Source organism: Cyrtonyx montezumae, unplaced genomic scaffold, assembly GCF_038088225.1.
Source record: "Cyrtonyx montezumae isolate F1298 unplaced genomic scaffold, pur_monq_1.0 scaffold_15, whole genome shotgun sequence".
Taxonomy (NCBI): Eukaryota; Metazoa; Chordata; class Aves; order Galliformes; family Odontophoridae; genus Cyrtonyx; species Cyrtonyx montezumae.
This window is the reverse complement of record NW_027071881.1, coordinates 10121908-10141829: the sequence shown is the minus strand read 5'-3', so window position 1 is coordinate 10141829 and position 19922 is coordinate 10121908. Positions and strand designations below refer to the sequence as shown.

At 40.7% G+C, this 19922-nt stretch overlaps 3 protein-coding genes across 4 annotated transcripts; 2 read left to right on the top strand and 1 right to left on the bottom strand.

Moving 5' to 3' along the window:
- The first annotated feature begins 2383 nt into the window (after positions 1-2383).
- On the top strand, positions 2384-6588 carry TEKT1 (tektin 1). Its single transcript, XM_065732162.1, has 7 exons — positions 2384-2738; positions 3045-3210; positions 3478-3606; positions 4019-4162; positions 5102-5324; positions 5954-6150; positions 6417-6588. Exons 1-7 carry the CDS (start codon positions 2549-2551, stop codon positions 6574-6576), a joined length of 1209 nt encoding a protein of 402 aa, XP_065588234.1. The 5' UTR covers positions 2384-2548; the 3' UTR covers positions 6577-6588.
- On the bottom strand, positions 4452-11378 carry FBXO39 (F-box protein 39). Of its 2 annotated transcripts, none has more exons than XM_065732159.1 (3): positions 10240-11378; positions 9201-9377; positions 4452-4754 (listed from the first exon to the last, which is right to left on the bottom strand). In XM_065732159.1, exons 1-3 carry the CDS (start codon positions 11251-11253, stop codon positions 4716-4718), a joined length of 1230 nt encoding a protein of 409 aa, XP_065588231.1. In that variant the 5' UTR covers positions 11254-11378; the 3' UTR covers positions 4452-4715. The 2 variants fall into 2 exon arrangements, with proteins under 2 accessions (XP_065588231.1, XP_065588230.1); XM_065732158.1 differs by lacking the exon at positions 4452-4754 and adding an exon at positions 7881-8460.
- Positions 11379-14692: 3314 nt separating this feature from the next.
- PIMREG (PICALM interacting mitotic regulator) lies at positions 14693-19285 on the top strand. The gene is made up of 4 exons (XM_065732161.1): positions 14693-15113; positions 16365-16694; positions 17510-17556; positions 19250-19285. The coding sequence occupies exons 1-3, from the start codon at positions 14805-14807 to the stop codon at positions 17510-17512; spliced, it is 642 nt and encodes a 213-aa protein (XP_065588233.1). The 5' UTR covers positions 14693-14804; the 3' UTR covers positions 17513-17556; positions 19250-19285.
- Positions 19286-19922: the final 637 nt, after the last annotated feature.

Sequence of the window (19922 nt, the reverse complement as noted above, 5' to 3'; positions counted from 1 at the left end):
TCGTGAACAGATTCAGGGTTTGTGACTGTAAACATACCCCTTCACAAGGGCGTTCGGTACTGAGTTGTCAGAATAAAATCTAATGAAATCCCATAGGTCTCATAAAATAAACTTGATTACTTAATTTGAGGATTCCCTTTTTTTTTTTTTTTTTAAGTGTCTGAGCATACGATAAGGAACATATGACGTTGGATATTTCAGCATTTCAGTTTGTTGAGTAATTCAGTAATTCCTTTCTCGACCCTCAAAAATGTGTTTTATAACTCTAAAAGCCTTGGAATGGTGCAAAAATGTATATAGCCTGATGGAACTTGCCCGGTCCAAAGTAACCCTCTGCTCAAACTGTGTTTGAGATCCGATCTACTTGGATCAAAGGAAATCTTTCTTTTCTTATGTATATTGCTCCAGTTTTGTTCCAGTTGTTCATATGCTTAACAAACAAACAAAACAACAACAACAACCTGCTTTGAACTATAAACACCTTGTATTAATAATCCATTAAAGAGTGTACATTAGGAAAGAAATAAAATTTATATATCGGCCAGAATATACAAATCAAGGGCCAGCTCATGGATGCTTTATTCTGTCCTGTACCAGAAGTCGCAGTATTCACTTGAGCAATATTGTCTAAATTGATTTACAGGTCTACCTAATTTGTAGTCTATGTAGTTGATTCTTCTGGTCAAAAGGTCATGGTTCTTCTTTTTCTCATGAAACAGAAGTATTCTGAGCATCTGTGACCACAGCTTCCCTTCCAGCCCCCTCCTCAGTAGGCAGATACCGATCATTCTCCTTGTTTGCATTGCTCCCCATTCTTTGCTGCTTATTGAATCTCTAGGTTCTCTTCCTGTCAGACTAAAAGCTTTGGTTTTAATATCAGGCTTGTCTTCTGAATTTTCTTGTATTTTCCTTTGGCTAGCTGTGGAATGCTTGGCATCTTTTTTCCTGAGACAGTGTTTTTTCAACTGCAAGGTCTTCTTGGCTTCTCTGGAGCATATGCAGATTTCTATATATATGGCAACTTCCATGAGAAGTGTTGTGGCAATCATTTTTAAGGATAACTGAGAATTTAGCTAGTGTTTGAGATTATAGATTGCTTTCTAGCCTTTGCTACAAACAGTAATTACAGTTCTTTTGTGCTCTTATGTCTTGGACCAGCTCAACATCTTCTGACAAATACCGTTTGCTTCTTTATCACTTTGTAGTCTCTTTGAAGCTTGCTGGAAAATACTGAGAAGTGCCATTCTGATCTAAACTATGCCATGGCTATAACAGAGAGGGCTGAATTTTAGCATCTAATGTAGTGTTCGTCTGTGTTCTCAATTTCTTGTCTCAGGCTGCTGATTTTTTTGTCCCAGATAAGGCAAGAATATGGTTGCCATGAAGATGGATCGGATAAAGAATACCACTAAAAATATTGTAAAACTGGCACTTTAGATAGATACGCAGCAACCTTTCACTTGATTTCAGAATTTTTAATGCATTTCTGCAATAAATCCATTAAAAACTACTGACCAAAGATGTGGAAGCCTTTTCAATTAACATACAGTAAGTTTTTATTTCTAGACAGACATTATCTGTCACTGGGTGATAGGAGGTACTCCTGGCTTGTGTGTGCTGTACTTCTACCTGATGTAATAGCAAAAGCTGGCTGGACTGATGGAGGAAATGTTCCATAGCAGTTACTTTGTTGACCTCTGGAGCTGTTCAGAGCCCCTTCCTGGAGTATTTGTCTCAAGCTGAAAAATAAACTGTGGTGTTGCTCTGGAGATTGAGACTGCACAACAGCTAGGAGCAAACTCTGCAGTGAAGGGGAACAAAGGATGTGACTTTTAGCCAGAGTTTGGTCTTGGGAGTAATCAGGTGTGAAGCAGTATCAGTTAAGGATTGTGTGGGGGAGAAAGATGTTTTAAGGATGCCTGTGCCAGAGTATGGACAAACTATGTGATGCAGAGGAACTGCTGCGTTTGTCTGGAGAAAGTAGTTGTCTTAGAAAAACTGGAGACACACAGTGCTAAAGAGGAAAATTGGTACTGAGTCAAAATGCTGTTTCTCTGTGCATTTTGGTGGCAGTGGTTTAACTGCATTAGAAGTCTCTTTGTTCTTGTTAACCGTCCCTATACTTCTCAGTTTACTCTTTTATCTCATATACTTCCTCCTTCAGTTTTTCAGGTTGTGTTTTCTCATATTTTTCTAATGACTGTGCTGTTGTTGTTGATGTTTATAGCTTACAGTTCATCCATATTCTTCAGCCATATTCTTCAAAGGTATTTACTTCTGCAACTTGTGGGATAATATTTAACTCTTATATTTGTTCTTTTTTTTTTTTCACTTTGCTGTGATTGTTTTCCTCTCCTTCTGACTTCCATTTCCCACTTCTTGTTTCTCTGTGCTTTTTTGAAGGTTAAAGGGACAAGAATTTTTTCTGCCTTCCTGGATTCATCTTTATCCATCATTGCTCCTGCGGCCAAATATAATCCTACTCCTGATTTCAGGTTTCTCATTCCAAGAATTCACCTCTGTTATAAGCAGAACCTTTCCAAAAACAATGGCCAGACTGCTGCAAGCTTCACCCAAGTTTCATTCTTCAGATTGGCATGTTGCAAACAAGATGCAGTGTGCCAGTACAGAGTCTCAGAAATCGAGTTCGGAGCGCGTGATAGCTGAAAGTCAAAGACTGGTGGACGAAATAGAAAAGACAACTCAGAAAACCCAAAGCAATGTCAACAAGAAAATAGGTAATACCATGTGTACTTTGCAAGCGTCATTTCAGCTACGTGTTTAAGAGGGACTTAGAAAGTTACGTGATTGTGAGTAAGAATATATGTCAATGGCATGTTATCTGATCTCATGGAAGAAAAGTCAAGATATTATTAAAAAATATTTTTAGGTGGATTACTTATCTTGTATGAAATGATGTCTCCATCAGGACCAAGACTGAATTCGCACCATAATAGACTCACTCTATTTCTAGCCATATCTAAGGTATTGACCAACAATGCTCTGGCTTGTATTAATAGTTGTTTGAAATTTTCATTCTGCAGAACAGAGATTGGAAGAAATAAAGTTCTGGAAGCAAGAATTAGAGAACAAACTTGAACAAATTGTTAAGGAGACAGAGGTACTGTTAACTTTCAAGATCAGGCTGGAGAAAGCCTTGGAGAGCTGCAAAGTGCCACTTGTAATTTCCCAGAATTGCCTCCTTAACAGGTGAGATTAAGAAAAATGTTTGGGGAGAGAAGAAAACCTATGTAAAAGATCTTTAACAAATAATTAAAATGGTGGCAAACTACGGGCCTGCTTCTGCAGCAGAGGCACGGTCTGGTTTGTGTTACAACATCAGAGAACAAAGTCCATAAAGGCAATGTTTCCAGAGTGGCAAGGAAAATCTTTGGATATAGAATGCTAGGATTCACCACTGTCTGTTAGCTATAGGTATTTTAATAATGTGACTGATGTTTTTTCCTCTTTTTTTAGGCAGAGACAAGCTGGGATTGACTTGGTGCATGATAAAGTGGAGCAGGAACTGGTCAAAGAAGCTGAAGTTCTGCAGGGGGTTATTGCTTTGCTTGAACGTACATTAGAACAAACCAATGAGCAAATCAGGTGCGGAGGCAAAGAGCATAACCAAATGTGGGTTAGCTGAAAAGCAGGGCAGTCATAATCCAGAGAAGTCACATTGGGCTGAACACAGGTCCAAGATTACCTTCATTGCCCCTTCTATTCCATAACATTTGATCATTAGTTGTGAGAAGTTCTGTTAGAACTGAAGGTACTGCCACATGATCCATGACCTTCTCAGGATCCAATCCTGTGGCTTTAATTCCAATTGAAATTAAACCATTAATTTATAAGGAGCTTGAACTATGCTCTCAGTCTTGTGATGCTGCAAATGACTGTGAATGAATAATTTTGTAAGCAGCATTTGCACTGCCTAACGTACCATTTGTCACATGCACATTAGGGAGACTTGTAAATCCTAGACTTTGGCTTAGTGTGTGGTCACTTCTTCTTCTAGACTAAACCGTTCCGCAAAATACAACCTCGAAATGGATGTGAAAGACAAGATCACAGCTTTGATGATTGACAATTACTGTGCTAGCTTGACAAACAACACTCCTGATATCAGATACACTGATAATACAGTGAAAACAGAAGGAAAGTAAGTGGTTATTTAACTCAATGGATATACATTAATTATACTGCTAGAATGAACAGTTACCGTAATAACAAGATTAAAGTAACTGTCTGTAAGACAGACTAAGCTGTTCATCATTGTTCTGTTGTAGTTGTATATTTTTTTATACTTCTGTCCATCACTTTAGTATCCGTGTAATACACTGGTGAAATGAGCCACAATAATGTGAGGTTAATTATTCTGTCCAGAGTGCACCTTTTGTGTGAATTAGTATGAATGGTTTAGATGAAGAAATACCTAGTACAAAATAACAGGCTGGCAAGAAGAAACAGCCTAAATAGCACGCTGACACACTTGAAATACCAACAGACTGCCAGTTTGTACCACTTGTACGTGTTAGTGTCCATCAACACATTGTATAACTCAGATCGCACCCAGAATAGTGCTTGCTGCTATATACAAATAACGATTACAGGTTTATATAGATACTTGGGTATGAAACAAAGCAATCTCTGAGGGACTTACCACAGATACCACCCTCCCCTTCTGGGAATACATTTGAGGATGGGCTTCCCGACTATTGCTGTAAATGACTATGTAAGCATGTAGGGGTAACCTGTGTGAGAGCAAATTAATGTGTTGTGTGCATAGTAACTTGGTCTTAATAATACCAGCTGAATTATGTTACTAGTAACACCTTCATTGATGAAAAATGTTCCAAGAAATATTGATTATAATATGCGTCTGCCTATTTGTCTGCATCTTTCCTCCCTTTTGCTGCCACAACTCAAATGCTTATCAGGAAAGGAAAAATAATAACAAAGTTGTTCTGAGATTGTAGTGAAGTAATTTTTTTTTTTTTTTTGACACTCATGCTTGGTTTGTGGAGTAATTATAGATCTATGAAATTGCAGATGGCCTGATGCTGCCAGCTGATGACCTTTTATTTTGAATCTCTTTCAGTTTTGTTAGCCCTGAAGACTGGTTATATTTCTCAAATATAAACGCTGAAAAGGCTGACATGCAGAGAAACAATTCAGTGGCATTAAGGGTGCTGATTGACAGCATCCTTTCCCAGGCGGTGAATGACATGTTCAAGCAATATGAGATGGTGAATATTGCATTTAGAAATAGAGTGAAGGAAGTCAGAGATGCCAAGCAAAAGTTGGAGATGCTCCTTTCAGTGGTAAGTTGTAGGAGACCAGCAGTGAAAAGACGTAAACTACAAGCTTTGGTTATCAACCAGTATGCTCAGTCCAATGTATTGAGGTGTCTTGAGCTACTGCAGTTAAGAATTTTACCTTTGCAGTCCTGGCAACAGCTGCAACATTCCCTCTGACCCTGATGTCCCATAACAGTCATCTTAGATTTTATCTACTTATTCACATGTCCACTGCTGAAAAGGTGAATTTCTCAAATTTGTCACTCAATTGAAGTATTCTCAGTGAAGCCAGGATTTCCCATGTGATTTTTACATACACAGGGCTACTATAGGTTTTTCATGATTGTGCTGTAAGAGCATAATGGCTTATAAAAACAGGGACAGTGTGTTTGAAGTTCAATACATGAAAACTGTGCTTGAGTTCTAAAAGTTAACCGCTGAACTTAAATCTCCATTCTTACTTACAATGGTGTTGGCTCCTCTCCAGTTGTAATCCTGGACAACCTTTGTGAAAATCCGTTGATAACATAATGCCTTAACATATAATGAGTGTCACTGTGATGGTTGTTACTATAGCTATTAAATGAGATGTTGGGGATTTTGCTCTCAGTAAGACACAGCATGCAGTGCTTTTTTCTGTTGGATTTTTTAAGGTGATGGAGGAGGCTGCCTCACAGGAGATGAACATTGCAGCTTTAAAGAAAGCAATTGCTGATAAAGAAGGACCTGTTAAAGTAGCTGAAACCCGCTTGGAAGCAAGAAACCATCGCCCTGGTGTGGAATTATGTTATGACACAGTGCAGTATGGGTTGACTGGTGAAGTCCAAGAGATTACAAACAACGTTCAAAGGCAAGTGGAAATGATGAAAGAGTGGGGAAATCTATGGTACAGATTATTTGCTTAATCAAATAGTCAAAGTAACATTAGGTCTCAGCTCTTCTCCATGAAATTTTCAGACACGCTTTCTCCTTAAGAGTAGTGCACTTTAAAGGATACTGCATGGATATTGTCTCATTGTAAATCTCTGTCCTTGTTTTTTCACTTGGAATTATTTTTGTATATGAAGAACTACCTATATATTCTCAACTAACTTCTGGCTCTATTTTTCCTGTTAGGTTAAAAGACACACTGGCACTGGCTGAGACAGAGCTGAAAGGTCTGAGACGTAGACAGCTCTCCTTGGAGGAGGAAATCCAGACCAAGGTGGATACATTATATGTTGATGAAGTGCTCTGCAAGCCTATGAGAGAGTCCGTTTGCATTAACAACTTTTGAAACTGCCACTGGACAGCTTGTGCTGATGTTTTTATTGACAACGTCCAAATTTATTGATTTGGATTAATGCTGTCCTCATTCTAGATGTGTGAGGTAATTAAAACTGATGCAGTACTTACAGCTAAGACTGTGCTCTAGAATGTCCGATAAAATCTCCCACTTGTCAGTAATGTTCCAGAATAAGAAAGGAATATGCTTTCCATGTTATCTCAGGTACAACCAATAGGTTCATAGGTTCATAAGGTTGGAAAGGACCTACAAGATCATCTAGTCCAACCATCCTCCTATCACTATCCCTACCCAACTACTAAATCAAATCCCTTAGCACCTCATCTAAACGCTTCTTGAACAGCGCTAGGGATGGTGCCTCAACCACCTCCCTAGGCAGGCCATTCCAGTGCCTGACCACTCTTTCAGAAAAAAAAATGTTTCCTCAGGTCTAATCTAAATCTTCCCCGGTGCAACTTGTGGCCATTCCTTCTCGTCCTGTCGTCATTTATCAGGGAGAAGAGGCCCACCCCCTCCTCACCACAACCCCCCTTCAGGAAGTGGTAGAGTGCAGTAAGGTCTCCTCTGAGCCTCCTCTTCTCCAGACTAAACAATCCCAGCTCTCTCAGCCGCTCCTCATTGTGCTCCAGACCCCTCACCAGTTTTGTGGCCCTTCTCTGAACACGCTCCAGAGCCTCAATGTCCTTCTTGTAGTGAGGGGCCCAAAATTGAACACAGTACTCGAGGTGCGGCCGTACCAGAGCTGAGTACAGGGGGATGATCACCTCCCTGCTCCTGCTGGCTATACTATTTCTAATACAGGCCAGGATGCTGTTGGCCTTCTTGGCCACCTGGGCACACTGCCGGCTCATGTTGAGCCGAGCATCAACCAACACCCCCAGGTCCTTTTCCTCTCTACATTCTTCAAGCCATTCTGCCCCAAGCCTATAGCATTGCATGGGGTTATTGTGGCCAAAGTGCAGGACCCGGCAATTGGTCTTATTGAACCTCATCCCATTGAGCTCAGCCCAGCTGTTCAGCCTATCCAAATCCCTCTGAAGGGCCTCCCTACCCTCAGGCAGTTTGACACATCCTTCCAACTTGGTGTCATCTGCAATGATATTTTTTGCCATTGAGAGGTGTAGAAGTTGTGGAAGCTAGAGTAGGAGTTCTCTCATAATACACTGGTAATGTGTGCAAGTGCGAGTGTTGACTGTCAGGACTAGTCATGGTACGTTTTGTTTTTTTTCTTAACATCTGTTGTTAAGAACTGGGCATAGAGTGTACATTAAACTCAACAAGAACTAGGGACTGATGATACTATGGAATGGAGTACCTGACTACATCTGAATCAAGATCAGGCTAAGGTTGATTTTGGGCTAATAATTTCCTCACCCCATGTCTCAGGTTTTCTATTTGTAAAATATAAACAATCAGGCCTCATTGGTAAGATATTTGAAACTCTGTAATAGGAAGTGCTGAATAAAGAATAGGGCCTTATTTTTACTAGAGGTGCCTATGAAAGCTGAGACAGGGCTTACTGTTGCTTCTAGTTCTGGTGAGGGAAAATAAAAAAATGGCAAGAGTAAGTGATAGTGGAGACATAGGAGGCTGGTTCCCAAAGCCAACATTTTAATCCAGGGCATAGTAGAATTGTCCTTTGCAGTAATGGTATCTTCCTTTTAGAGGCATGCTGACAGGATTTAATTCTCTTTCTAATGCTCTCCAAGGGATTTGTTCATCATTTGCAGACAACTCCTTGTGGCTTTACAGCAGTGGATAAGTCATGACAAAGTAGTTAAGCTCTGAGTCAATCAGATTTTTGAACTTCTTGTAAATGCTGTGCAACAGACGGTCCTCCTCTCTGGTCTCTTGTTGGAACGTGTAAATCCTGATCTGTGTGCAAGAATTGCAGTCATGTCTCTCAGATAAGTGGAGCAGTCTCAGTCCATTAAAGTTCATGGCAAAAATAAGCCTTTTGTTATTATTGAAGAATACGGATAAGCCAAATTCTTAGAATAAAATCCTGAAATTTACTTTGTTTTCACTCCAAACTGGGTGAAAACTATGACTAATCTCCTGCCAAAGAATTTTTGGGAAGAGGAAAGTTCCCTTTACCCTCAAGATTGATGCATTTTTGGAATATGCGTGGCTCTAGAATACATTTAGAATCCAGCAAGCAAAATAGTATGACAGCATGGTTTACACGAGCTGCACTTATGGTATGGCCCACATTCAATACAGCATCCCTTTTTGGTGAGAGATGTTTATATCTTCTGTTTAATGAGATTCAACTGCCATGCTTCAATTTAAGCACTGATTCAAGGACCAGGCATAGGAATAACAGTTAATTCGTAGCTTAATCTAGGAGGTGACAGAGGGGAACCATAGACTAGCAAAGGCTAGTGGAATGGTTGGTGCTGGTTATTAAACTTACAGCAATATTCTGTAATATTCCTACTTATGGCTTAGTGGGTTCTTGGGATCCTTATAATGCTGAAATATTACGTAGGGAAGGTAGTTATGTTAACATTTCCTTCTCTAATCTTATTGTGGGATTATGGGGACCTCAACACTAATGTGGGTGTGGAAGAGAGGAAGGTAGATAATGGGTATACTGAGGCACAAAGTCTTACCTTTATTGTAGTCAAAAAGCATTTCCTTTCTGCACGATTATACAGCAGCCTCTCCATAAAAGTCACACTAAGAAATGCCCAGACTTTCAGAAAAAACAACCTCCTGCATGATAAGATGAGCTGTAGCAGCTCATCATCCAGCTGCTCATGGTCATTGGTTACTTCAAGGGTTAATTTCTTCAAAAAGAAAGAATAAGATTATTACTATGGAACAAAGCTTGTACTAGCTAGACTTCAAAAGTGTTTCCCAGTTATACCAAGAGAAGTGACTGGCAGCAGATTGGCTGTGTACCTTGACATTAGCATAGAACTGTTTTTTTATTATGACAAAAATATATGCAATAGTAATCTCCATTCTCCCATTAAGGTGGGCTTTCCTTGTACATTACATACCATCCTAAGAGACAGACAACTTCTAGTGGGTGCTACAGCCACAGCTTAGGCTATTATTCTATTTTGCATACCAGCAGTATTAGTGATTCAAGATAGATAAAAAGTACATCCAATGAGAATTTCTAGAAAGCTTTACAGATCTCTGGTGTCTATTGCAAACTCTGCAATGTGTTAGACTGTAGAGAAATCTGTCAGTAACCACCAGTTATAAGTCTGTGTGCTTCCCTCACGAATGTACAGACTTGATGCTCATTTATATCAGTCAGCTGTGGCATACCTTTCTTGGTTATGTGTATATGATAGCCTTGGTGATATCAAAGCACTTTGACTGAACAGCTTTCATACAGAAATAATGCTTTCCTGCCTGAAGGTTCCTTTTGCACACAGCTGGCTTTACAACCACCAGTGTTTTTTGAGGTCAGCCTGCTCTAAGTGACATTTCCAAAGAACAGTATAATGGACATCATAACTGGACAAGGACAATCACTTCAGCTGGACTATATAGCTGGAACACTGAAATGTCTGACTCTTCTGAAAATAACCAAATCTTGAAGTAGTCAGCAATTCCCACTGCTGTTATGTAGAATGCCTATACAACTACTTTGCTTAGCTTTGTGTGATGAATTGTCATGACTGCTTGCCTTACCTGCAGCACGTGCCAGTATGCTGGGAGGATGGTGGTGAGGGTAGGTTTCATCATCCAGTCTGGGTCTCTGAAATAGTGGCTTCGTAAACTGATGCTCCTGACTGGGATCTCCACTAGCAGGATCCTGGACAGATGATCATGCTTCATGACTCTTTCAAAGTAGAAGTTCACACTCAGTTTTGGGGCACTTTTGGCCAAGTTGGCCCATGACATTCCCCAGACCTCTTGCCCATGAGGGTCATAGATATGACATTTGATATTCAAGGTGCACAGGGAATGAGCACTGTTCTTGCTCAGAATGTCCAGCAGTTCATCAGAGACACAGTTATAATTGAAAGTCAGGATAACCAGGCTGTGGAACTTGGACATAGTATTGTAGAACAAGGTGCTGCTGTAGACAGGAAGATGGAGACTGAAGAAATCCTCAATATTTATTTCGGATATAAACTTTGTATTAGTCAGGCAGCTCAGGGAATTCAGAAGCTCACAGCCTTCTTCCAAGGTTACTCTTGCTCCTTTCAAGTTGAGATAATTAAGCTGCTTGCTCATCGTTTTCAGGAAGATATCTAAGTTCTTGATAAACTGAGCCCTGACTGTGTTTTTCCAGACCGAGCGATCTAATTCCAAGTACTTGATGCTCAAGGATACCAGGCGACAGTTACACTTACCCAAATGTGAGAGAAGGTTTCTCATAGACACTTGAAATTTTCGGGTAAAGACAGTACTGTAAGGATGCAATAACTTGATTTCAAGGTGTTCTAAATACTTGCCAAATTTCTTGACATACCACAGTGCAGTTTCAAGTTCAGATGCCTGTGCCCTTGATGGTTGGCCATTGAATATGATTGTTCTAGTTCTCCAGAGGGATCCTGAGTACATGGCCTGATTCCATTTTTTACAGACCAACGCAGCTTGAGATCTGTTCTTGTCATCTAACCAATGGAAGACATGCCTCAGACAGACATCAGGTAAATGAGCCCAAGAGCTCTGCACAAGGTCACTATCATCCTCCATTGGGGAAAAGACTTCTTGATGACTCCTCTAAGTGTTGAAACAAGCCCAGATGAAGGAAGTTGCTGGCTAAATGTCTTGTAATTCCCAACAGGATAGCCTTCCAAGCAAATAGCTAAAAGTTGCCTTTTTTTACATCCAAAAGCGATAGTCCTTTCTTGCCTCTGTACTCATGTTGTCAGGATCCAGCAAGTCCTTGTGTCTAAAGTATGGTCTAACCTAAATCAAAAGAGAAAAAAAAGATGAGTAAAAAGCAATCGTTGTAAGAGGACAGGAGACATCATTGAATATTTTGGCTTCAAGACTGGCTAAACAGGGAAATGGTATAGTAATGGAAATGGTAGAGCAATTGTTGCAATTGCTAATGGCTTGGAGCCTGATACCTAATGTTCAGGGCTGTACAGAGCTGAACAGTACCCTGTGCAAAGGCAGTGCAAATGACTACTCTTACACCTTCAGAGTACTGTGTCAAGAAAACCTGAAGTAGTACCCTACCATAGATGAAGGTACAATCCCTGTTGAGAGGAATAAGCACTATAAGCTGTTCTATCACTTTGCTCAAGCAAGATGTTCAGCCATTTCCAGTGGACAGGGAGGATGGTGAATCAAGAGATCAGGTATAATAAGAAAAAAAAAAAAAAGAGAAGTAAATAGCCACACTGCAATAAGTTACCAGTTCAATTCTCAAGTCTCGATTCTGTGAGTATTCTGGTCCCTGGGCATCTTTCCAGATCTAATAGTTTCCTTCCTGTGTTCATAATTTATTATCTGTACTTCCTCCTGCCGCACCCTTCCTCAAGTTCAGTCATTGCCATGAAACGAAGATGTAACCTTTGTGATGTCACAACTGAATTTATGCTAGGGCAAACAGCAAACAAAGCTGTCTTGAACCAAGTTAGTTGGGCTGAGGGGAAGACACTGAAAAAGAAGACTTGCGTGATCATCTCAGGAACAGACAAATACAGATCTAGGTGCAGGCTTATATATGCAGCATTATCACTTTTCACCACCCAGATAAAGGCATGAAGCAACTGAACAGTAAACATCCAAATATGGAAGCAATGAGATCCATATTTCTTCATTTATGAATTGCAAACTTTGGTTGTGAAATGCAAATAATTGCCCTCCATGCATCTGTTAGATGCTTGCTCTCACAAGACCTTTTATACAGATCAGGTTAAAAAACAGTGATGCTTCAGAACTCATAGAAAGTATGCTTACAAATCAGAGTTAGGACTCATAAAGTATTGACAACGGACAGATCAGCTATAGCTCTAGAGTAAGTGTTAGCTGTGCATGTGTGGCTAGTAGTCAACTGTTGAGTTTGAATGCAGAAAAACATATTGGGGGAAAAAAAGAACTGGAAGCTGCTACACTTCTTTCCAAGAGCAATTTTGCAGGTAAAAGTAAGTGTTTTCAAGGTAAATGCACTGCACAGAATCATGGATCTGCTAAGGTGAGAAAAGGTGAGAAAAGATCTCTAGTATCAAAAAGCACAATCCCCCTCCCTTCCCTCCATGCCCACTAACCATGTCATCTCCACAGTTCTGGAATATCTCCAGGGACGATGACTGCCACTTTCCAGGAAGGCTGTTCCAACACCTAGCCACCTTTTCTGGGAAGAAGTTTCTCCTAATATCCAGCAGGCTTTGTCTTCCTCTAGGGTGGGATGCTAAAGAGTACAAACCACTTTCTCATTTTTAGCTGCCTGATTTGCTGGATAACAACCCCAGTGATTTCTGGTCCAGCACTGTGTAGTCTACATCTCTATGCCCTCCAGTTGCAGAAGATAGTGGGTGACGTCATCCAGCATCTGGAATCATCAATGTATCAGTGGAAAATAGCAATTAAAAAGCCTCTCAAGGACTTTGGTTCATAATGGATTATCAGAAGCAAGAATGGTCACGTGGGCTCCCAACGGCACAATCCAGCCCTGGATGCTTTGGTATTCCTGCTGAGGTGTGTGAGTTCATGGCTGTAATGGCCCAAGAGCACCAAACCCAAGAAGGGGCTCAAGGGGGAGGGAGGCACAGAGGTCCTCGTGGCCACCGACCTCCGTGCAGCACCTGCTGCTGTTGCAGAGGTGCTCTCGCTGCTTGTTGGGGTGCACCATCACCTACACCCTCGTCCTTCACATCATTCTCCGTTCACACACCTACCCCAGCTCGTGGCGGGCACGGCTAGCAAGGAAGACCGCGACCCTGCGAGGGGCGGTCGCCTCATCGCCTAGCGGTCGACGCGCGCGCGAGCAGCGGCAGCCAATCGGAGCAGGCGGGGCAGATTTGAACGCGGAGGCGGCGCCGGGCGTGGTTGTCGGCCGGCGGCAGTCTGGCTTGTCTCGGTCTTCTGAGTGGGTAAGTACAGACTCAAGCGGTGGGTAGAGCGGTCCGCTCGCGTCCTGTGTTTCGTGCCGTACAAGGCTGAGTTCGGTCTCCTCCAGCCTTTGTACCGATCGTCTTTACTGCCCTTCTTACCGTGGTTTCAACTATTTGCTGCGTATGAGGAAGCGTTGCCGCCTGGGCTCGCCGCGGCTCTGCGGGTGCGGCCGCGGCTGCAAGCGACCGGCGGGGAATTAACAATGCTTTACAGCATCGGTTCACCAGCAGCATTCGTCATCTTATCAAAAGGAGGAGGGATAAACTACGGGGTAGTAGGTCTACTGACAGATGGTCCGATTACAAACCTTGCCTTGCTGCTACGTGCAGAAATGCATTGAAAGCGTTAATGCCCTTATCGTGTTGGGATTTAAAAGAACTCAATATTTTTTTGCGTTCTGAGATTAATAAGGACACTTCTGAGAGGTGGGGACTATTTAGGAGATGAGATTGAGTAAGGAATATCGAGTTTTGTAATAGGTAATGTAACAATGACAGAAGTCTCCCAGGTTTTTTTTTTAATCCACTGTACTTCTCAATGAAGTAATAGTAAAATTAACCCTTAATTCAGTTTGCTAAAATTCGTTTCCATTTCAGTTGCTTTTCAGAAGTAATGTAATAGCAACATATTTTGCTAATAACCTAGTAACAATTAGGAATTTACTTAACATTTCTACAGATCGTTACAGGTAATGGGCCCTTCTTGCTTTTCTTCTCCCATTAGCTGTGGTGTCTACTTCTGGACTTGTCTGTCTGCAGTTCTAACTGTGAAATCAGTGTAAGCTTTCAGCCAGTAACTCAGGCAGGAGACAGCAGGAGCTCTGCAAACTTGCCCGGGAGTAGAAGGCTGATTTCATTAATGAAGCCAAAAATTTTGGATGGGAGACTTTGGTCTGAGGCACCAAGAAACTTGCTGTTAAACTGTTCTGCTTTACAAGACAGAGTCTCACAGTTTACCAGGACTCGTGTCCTGAGTGATAAGACTTGCTCACAGACATATGTAAGTAGCTGTAAAAAGTAATGTTTTCTTCCCTTTCAGCTCAGAAGAGTAAAAAGTCTGCTTGCTGTTTCAGGTAAATGTAGCTAAACATATAGAATAATTTCCATTTATCTTTTTCCACACTGGCATACCTTGCTCTAATTTTTCTTCATATTATCACTGTTCTAGAAATAAGGCTGATGAAGAACCAGAACAAGATGGCATCTATGCTCCAAAATGTCAAGGCAACAATGGGCTGGCAGGGACACCAGCTTTTAGCTGACTCTGATGAGAATGAGAGCCCTGTACCAGACAAATTCAAGAGAAAAGCTTCTTTGAATTCTCTTAATGTGATCTGCATGTCAATAAGGAAGAGAATACCGTTAAAGCAAGTAGAGCTGAATTTCCATGAAACACCACTTTGGAAAAATATGGAAGCAAGAAAGAGGAGACAAGTGCTCCAAAGAATTACAAAAACAGCAAGAGATGCTTTTGGACTGGTGTCACAGGTACGTTGCCTTTGCAGTGACATGCAGGTAGTGTCTATTTCTTTGCTTCAATTTTACATCAAAGACCAGAAATCTTAGTACTACTCCTGAGATTTTATCCTCTGGACTGCATAATGTAGCAGTTGGCTTATAAAACATAAAACTATTGGAGGGTGTCCAAAGGAAGGCTACAAAGATGGTGAAAGGTCTACAACGGAAGACAGATGTGGAGTGGCTGAGTTCACTTGTTTGTTCAGCACAGAGGAGGGCAGGCCTCATGGCAGCCTACAGCACCCTCACAGAAGAACAGAGGGTTCACAGTGAGTTCTGCTCTCTGAGGACAGCAACTGGACTTGAGGGAATGCCATGGAACTGCATCAGGGGAGGGTTAGGATTCCGGAGATTCTAGACCAGAGGATGATGGGAATGGAAGAGGCTCCTCAGGGCAGTGGTCACAGCCCCTAGCTGCTGGAGCTGAAGTAGCATTTGCACAATACGCTGAAGGGTTTCATATTTGGGTGGGTCTGTCTGTAGACAGGGGTTGCACCTGATGATCCTTGTGGGTCCCTCCCAGGTCAGGATCATTATAATTTTGTGAACTAGTAGAATTTCTATTATCCTTGCTAGGTAACTTTTGCCTTTATTATCTGAATAAATTGTGGCTATGGCAAAACAGGAAAGAAGGTGAGAAGTAGAAATACGGGAAATAGTTTAAGCAAAACCTTTTCCCTTACTGCTTTTCATCACATAAGACAGCTGCCTTCATGAGGAAGAATGTGGGTAGACTGCTATTGCTTGCAAATAATCTTTTCTGAGAAAGGTGTAGCTTTATATTTTATATATATTTAATCATTCTTGTACCTGCTCTACTTATTAGGATGTTCTTCCAAACTGTCAACATAACTTAGATGGATAAAATCCTGTAGATAGCAGTAGGTTAGCCAACAGAAAGAACAGTACAAAATTCTGTTGGTGACATACTTCAAACTCATCAACATGAAAGAGCCTGGCTCTTTCTTGCACAAAACTCAGCAGGTACTTTTCTTCTAAAGCCTACAGAAATCCTTGACAAGTCTGAAGGATTGGATTAGAGAAGCAAATGATCCATCCAACCCAGATGGGTAAATAAAAAAAGCACTCATGCTAGACTAAACCTGGTAGGAGAATGAAAACTAGAGATTCAGCTCAAAGAGGCGTCCTCACTGTTTGGAACCACAACAATAGACTGTCTGACTTATGTAGCTTAATATGTCTAACTAATTCATCTTTCAGAAAATACAGAAGACTTGCAAAAGCCCAGTATATTCAACTGCGACCTTTCCAAGTAAAGATATCGGCAGCAGCTCTGCAAGCAGTTTTTCCAAGAAAAGAGGAACAGTACAAACACCATGCCCTAGAATGAACAGTGTTACTCCAGCAGCTAGTTCCAAATGCACTCCAAGGTCCAGCAAGAAATCCTTACTTGGGCCACCGAGGGTGTCAGAACACACAGAATTGAGGGGTTACCCATCCTGGTGTGGTGAAGATACTATCCCTCTCTCAAGATCAAGGAGCAGCACTGAAAAGCCTCTATTCGTCACCTACTCCTGCCAGCAGAAGAATGTAAGCCAGATTTGTTTTGTAAACCTTATTATTCTTCTTTTAGTTGTTACTATTGCTATGATTGGAGTGTCTTATAAGATTAAAGCAAGATATGAAGGCTTTTAAAACCTATTCCACTGAAATGATGCACTGTTAAAGGAGCTAAATTATTAGTTACAGATCCCTGCACAGGAAGTTTACAGTCTGTTTCTCAGAAATCACAAAATCAATCACAAAAGGGCATGGGTGGTGGGAAGTGACCTTAAAGATCATTTAATTTCTCTCACTGCCTCTGTGTAGAAGAGCTGTCAGTCCAGACACATTGGGGGAAAAACAAAACAAACTCTAAGCCACTGAACACTTAGCTGTCATTGGTGCCTGCACATATATAAGGCATTTTTTGTTAGGTAGCTTTATGTTTGCAAATAGTCAATGGTAACCATACCTAAAAATGTTAAGGTTACAGAAGCCTGTTGTACAAAGCCTCAGTTAATCCAAGTGGTGACATGCTGTTGCATTTGTAAAGATTATATCATGCTAAATTAGACATTCAGTCGGTAAAAACCAAAGGTAAGGAGTTACAACACAGAGCAGTTCCTTAAACCCCTTCCTCTTAGAAAATTTTATGTCAAGCACTCAGTAATTATATGTCAAGCATCTAAAATCCTCTAGTGAGAGCTCGGCATTAATGGCTTACAATCGTGCTTCATTCCAAAAATTTTACTTCTACCAATGAAACCATTTTTAGATAACTGTAGGTTTATTTCTGTCAAATTAATGATAATAAACACTGAAAATTTGTGAAATCTCACTCCTAATATTCTTCTCTTTGTTAGTGATACGACTGTTTCTCTCATTTGTAACTGAAGATAATATCAAACAGGTAAAGTAATTGTTCAGTTACCTTCACTATACCTGCATGTATCTATGAGGAGAAAATCTGCTGTTTGGAGAGCAAGAGACACTAATTCAAAATTATTTCAAACTTTAGTGTGTGGAACAAAAAGATTCTTCCCTCATATTCACTGTGGTTTCTATAGCATGTCATTGCACAGTTGTGAAACTTAGGCTTTACGCTGTGGATTATTTAAACTTCGTGCATTCGCAGTGAATCATAAATTGGGCTTCTATTCAAACACAGTTTTTCTCATCCCACATGAGAAAGTTACTGGTACTAATGTCCATGTCACTTGATCTTGGTTCTTAATAATGACTAAAATCACAAAGCATGAGAGAACAAACTATTACCCTGAACAGTCTGATTTTATGATCTTTCTTCTTTTTACTCTCTAGCATTGTCTTGGCAGTTAATACGATGCCATGACAAAAACTGCAGTTGATGCATGTGTTGTCAGCATTTTTGAACACAGTAACTGTACTGCAGTGAATGGGAACAGGAATTCTTTGTTCTGCACTTCTGAACATCACTTCTAGTATCAACTCATTGAACAATTTACTAGGTTTCCTATGAGAACATCACAAAAGTCTCAATTACCTTCACTGTGATCTGCGTTGTGACGTTAACTCGTTCATGTCCAATACTGAAAAGGAGCTTATAGTGAGGAGGGAGAAAGACACTGAGCATGGTCTGATAGTGAAAGAATGAGGGGGAACAATTTTAACCTAAAAAAGGAGTGATTTAGATACTGGGGGAATTTTTTTCACACAGTAGGTGATGAGGTGCTGGAACAGGTTGCACAGAAAAACTGCATTTGTTCCATGAAGTATTCAAGGCCAGGTTGAATGGAACCCTGGGCAACCTAATCTACTGCCTGACAAGTAGCTGGCAACCCTGCCCATAGTCTGGGAGTTGGAACTGGATCATCTCTGAGGTTCCTTTCAACCCAAGCCATTCTATGATTAATACCTTCATCCATTAGCATTTGAAGTATTCCTTTTGTTTAAAAGGAAACATACTGTGCATTCCATTACTATTCTTGCAATGAAGACATAAGAACTTTATTTCTGTAACAGTTCAAGGAGAAAAAAACAACCCACCCTCTCACTTACCTGTGCTGGATTGAAGCTTTAAACAGTGATGTGTGCTGCTTTCACTGAGTGATTCATTCCAGTTCTTCTGCATACACAGATGCATAGTGTGCTGTCAATAACTGGCTTGTAGGTTCCGCAGCTGGAATACTTGTAAAATAAACATTTTTGGAGATACCCTTACACTCTATCTTGTTGCTTCCTGTTCTGGTATGTAACTGGCAAGAATTTTAGTACTGTAGTTCCCACTTTTCCATGAAGAATCAAGATTTGATCTCATACTGTCAGTGTTTGTCATCTCCATGTGTTGTTCAAATATATCTGTTTTACAGAATTAGTTTATATTTGCAAAAAATGCTCCAGTTGCTAGTTAAAATATTGCCATATTTACTGTACTGCTGTTTATGCTCAGCAAATGTTTAAAAAAAGCTTTCTTGCTTGTTTTCAGAGGTGTTCAGTGAAATGCACAAGTCCATACCTCTTCCTTCCTTGCTCCCATTAACCAATTTTCCAGTAGTACATGTGGATAACCAATTAAATAACCTTGATGACTTCATGCTGCTAACAGCTGTCTTGTTCTTCTGCAGGCAGCATGCAATATCAAACTACTACTATTCTAATGGCACATTATGCGGTTTGTGCATCAATCTTCGGAACTTCCTCAGGCTGTCAGAAGGCAAGGAAAGAAACTCCACTGAGCAGTAGGAATGGTCTAAGCAAGGGCAGAGATTGGATGAAGGATGTTCATAAGCAAAAGCAGTATTCAGATCTTCCTTTATATTATATATTTTTCTGATCTGTTATTTTCAAAGCTTAAAATTTATTTTAATACTAATGAACCAAAAGCTAACTTTCAGTTAAACTTGATGCTGAAAGAAACAATAATTGCTATGAGTTATGACAACAATGGCAACTGCCATTCCAAGACAACAGGTTTTTGTAGTTATTTCAAAGTGACAACAGTAGAGCTACATTAAGACTTTAACCCACAGCCCAAGGACTGCTGTTAAGGAAGTTAACCCAAGTAGTTCTATCTTAAATTGTTGGGTTCTGGACATATCATAGCAACTGTTCTCAGCTACAAAGTGCTATTTCTCCACAGCATCGCTGGCATTAGCTGTGCATTTTTGCCAATGATGAACAAGAGCCTGCATTCTGTGCTTGTAACAATCCACACCAGTAGAGATGCAACCCACTGTTAAGGTCATCACTGCTAAGACACACCTCCCACTCCTCACAGCTCCCACTCCTCGACCACAT